The sequence below is a fragment of the Branchiostoma floridae genome, chromosome 10 (assembly GCF_000003815.2).
Source record: "Branchiostoma floridae strain S238N-H82 chromosome 10, Bfl_VNyyK, whole genome shotgun sequence".
Lineage (NCBI taxonomy): Eukaryota > Metazoa > Chordata > Leptocardii > Amphioxiformes > Branchiostomatidae > Branchiostoma > Branchiostoma floridae.
The window spans coordinates 3,425,693-3,427,406 of NC_049988.1; the positions used below are offsets into that span (position 1 = coordinate 3,425,693).

The following is a 1,714-nucleotide window of genomic DNA, read 5'->3' on the forward strand; positions in this document are numbered from 1 at the left end:
AACATGAGAAGGATATATCTATAAGACTTCCTAAAGAAGCACAGCTATGCCGTGTCTTCGCTTTTGATACTGGTAAATTATGATAGTCTATGGTCTTTTGGAATTACACACATACGTCATCAGAACTGCCAGCCAACCCGTTTCAATTATTATTTGTCCATGTATAAAGGTAGGCTTTTTAGAAAGTAACGTTACAGTGTTCCTTGAAAAGTGCCAAAATCTCTGTATCCGGATCCCAAGGGTAACCTTCCTAAATGTTTGAAAGTTACTCCCCGCCACGTAATGGTCTCGCCCAGCCACCGCGCGCTGCATGCAGGGACACAGTTCATACTCCGGTGCACACACCAACACGCCTGCAGAGTTGAACACGAAACTTTCAACTCCAGGGACGAAATACACCAAGGAAATCCTCTCAACTGAACAGGTAAATGATGCTTAACACTTACAAGAGACGCTGTCCGTTAATGAAGTAAATACAACAAAGTTATCCATAGTTAAACTCAGTACTAGGAATGTTGTTGTAAAGGGGGAGGGGGGCGTACCGGTATATCACAGATATCAATGGTAACACACAAGTTCAGGTTTTCATGTTTTGTCACGAGACTAAAGTCATAACATTGGACATTTTTGTATGGACGGAGGCAACTCACCTTTGGGGCAAGAGTTTTTATCCACATGCTTTGTCAACTTACTTAGTACTGTCATTCACTTGAATATCTTTGTTTCACACATGATGCTTAGAATTGAAGGCCTGCAACTTTGCCCTTTTTGCCATATAATTAGCTATTTGGAAAGGTCTGCATTTGTGACTTAGGATAGTTCGTTGGCAATCCAATCTTGTTCAGGAAATTCGTAACAGGACTACCAGATTTTGCGTAATTATTGTTTTCCTTGATTTTAACGTAATGCATAAGACATTCTTCTGAATTCAGTGTTAAGTGTTGTCGGCACCCCCATGCAGACTCATTAGGCCCATATTAAAGAATCCAACGCATTATAGATTAAAAAGACTAGTAAGTCCAGTTCAGTTTTATGCAGCTTTTACCTACATCTACATCTACATCAATCTACATCTACACCTACTGTATAAAACTGGTGTGTTAAGCTTAAGCAGTTTTTTTGTTTGTTTGGATATTGCATAACGAGTAAAACACCTTATGGCGTAACACACCAGATATGTACTGAACTGTACAAGCAAATTTAGTTCATACACTCATGCCGGGAAGGACCCCTGCTCCATTGAATAAGTGTGCTGTGTTATTTTACGTGCTAGATTTGAGGTATGGCTCTCCTAAAACACAGGACCTCCATTTAACATCCTATCTGAGGGACATAATAAAGCAAAGCTTGGTATTCATTTTTGACATGACTGAAGTGAGGAAATGTGTGTTTAGTAAGTGCCTTTTCCAACCTTGGGCATAATGTCAGCATATCAGGGAGTCAAACCCAAGACCTCTGGGCTTTGAGCAAAAGGCCCCACCGTTATGCTATGCGAATTAACAAACAAACAACAAACTACGTACACCATAAACTGGTTATTTTATATGCAAAATTTGATTCAAACAGACAAGGTCTTTTGGGGGTTCCTCGGGTTCGAAACCTGCCGTGTCACCAATCTTGTGCCCTTGGGAAAGGCACTTAACATGACTTTCCTCACTTCCTGCCTAAGTGCCTAGGCCATTGGTCACAGCACTGTCAGGGTCTCGGAGATAAT

At 40.9% G+C, this 1,714-nt stretch overlaps 1 protein-coding gene across 2 annotated transcripts in view; it reads left to right on the plus strand.

Moving 5' to 3' along the window:
• Positions 1-302: 302 nt before the first annotated feature.
• Positions 303-1,714, plus strand: part of LOC118424534 (mitogen-activated protein kinase kinase kinase 20-like) — a 20,742-nt gene continuing 19,330 nt past the window's right edge. For both annotated transcript variants that reach the window (XM_035833124.1, XM_035833125.1), the window contains exon 1: positions 303-424. In XM_035833124.1, the coding sequence (XP_035689017.1) occupies positions 311-424 (114 nt within the window). In that variant the 5' untranslated portion in view covers positions 303-310. The remainder of the gene's footprint in view (positions 425-1,714) is intronic.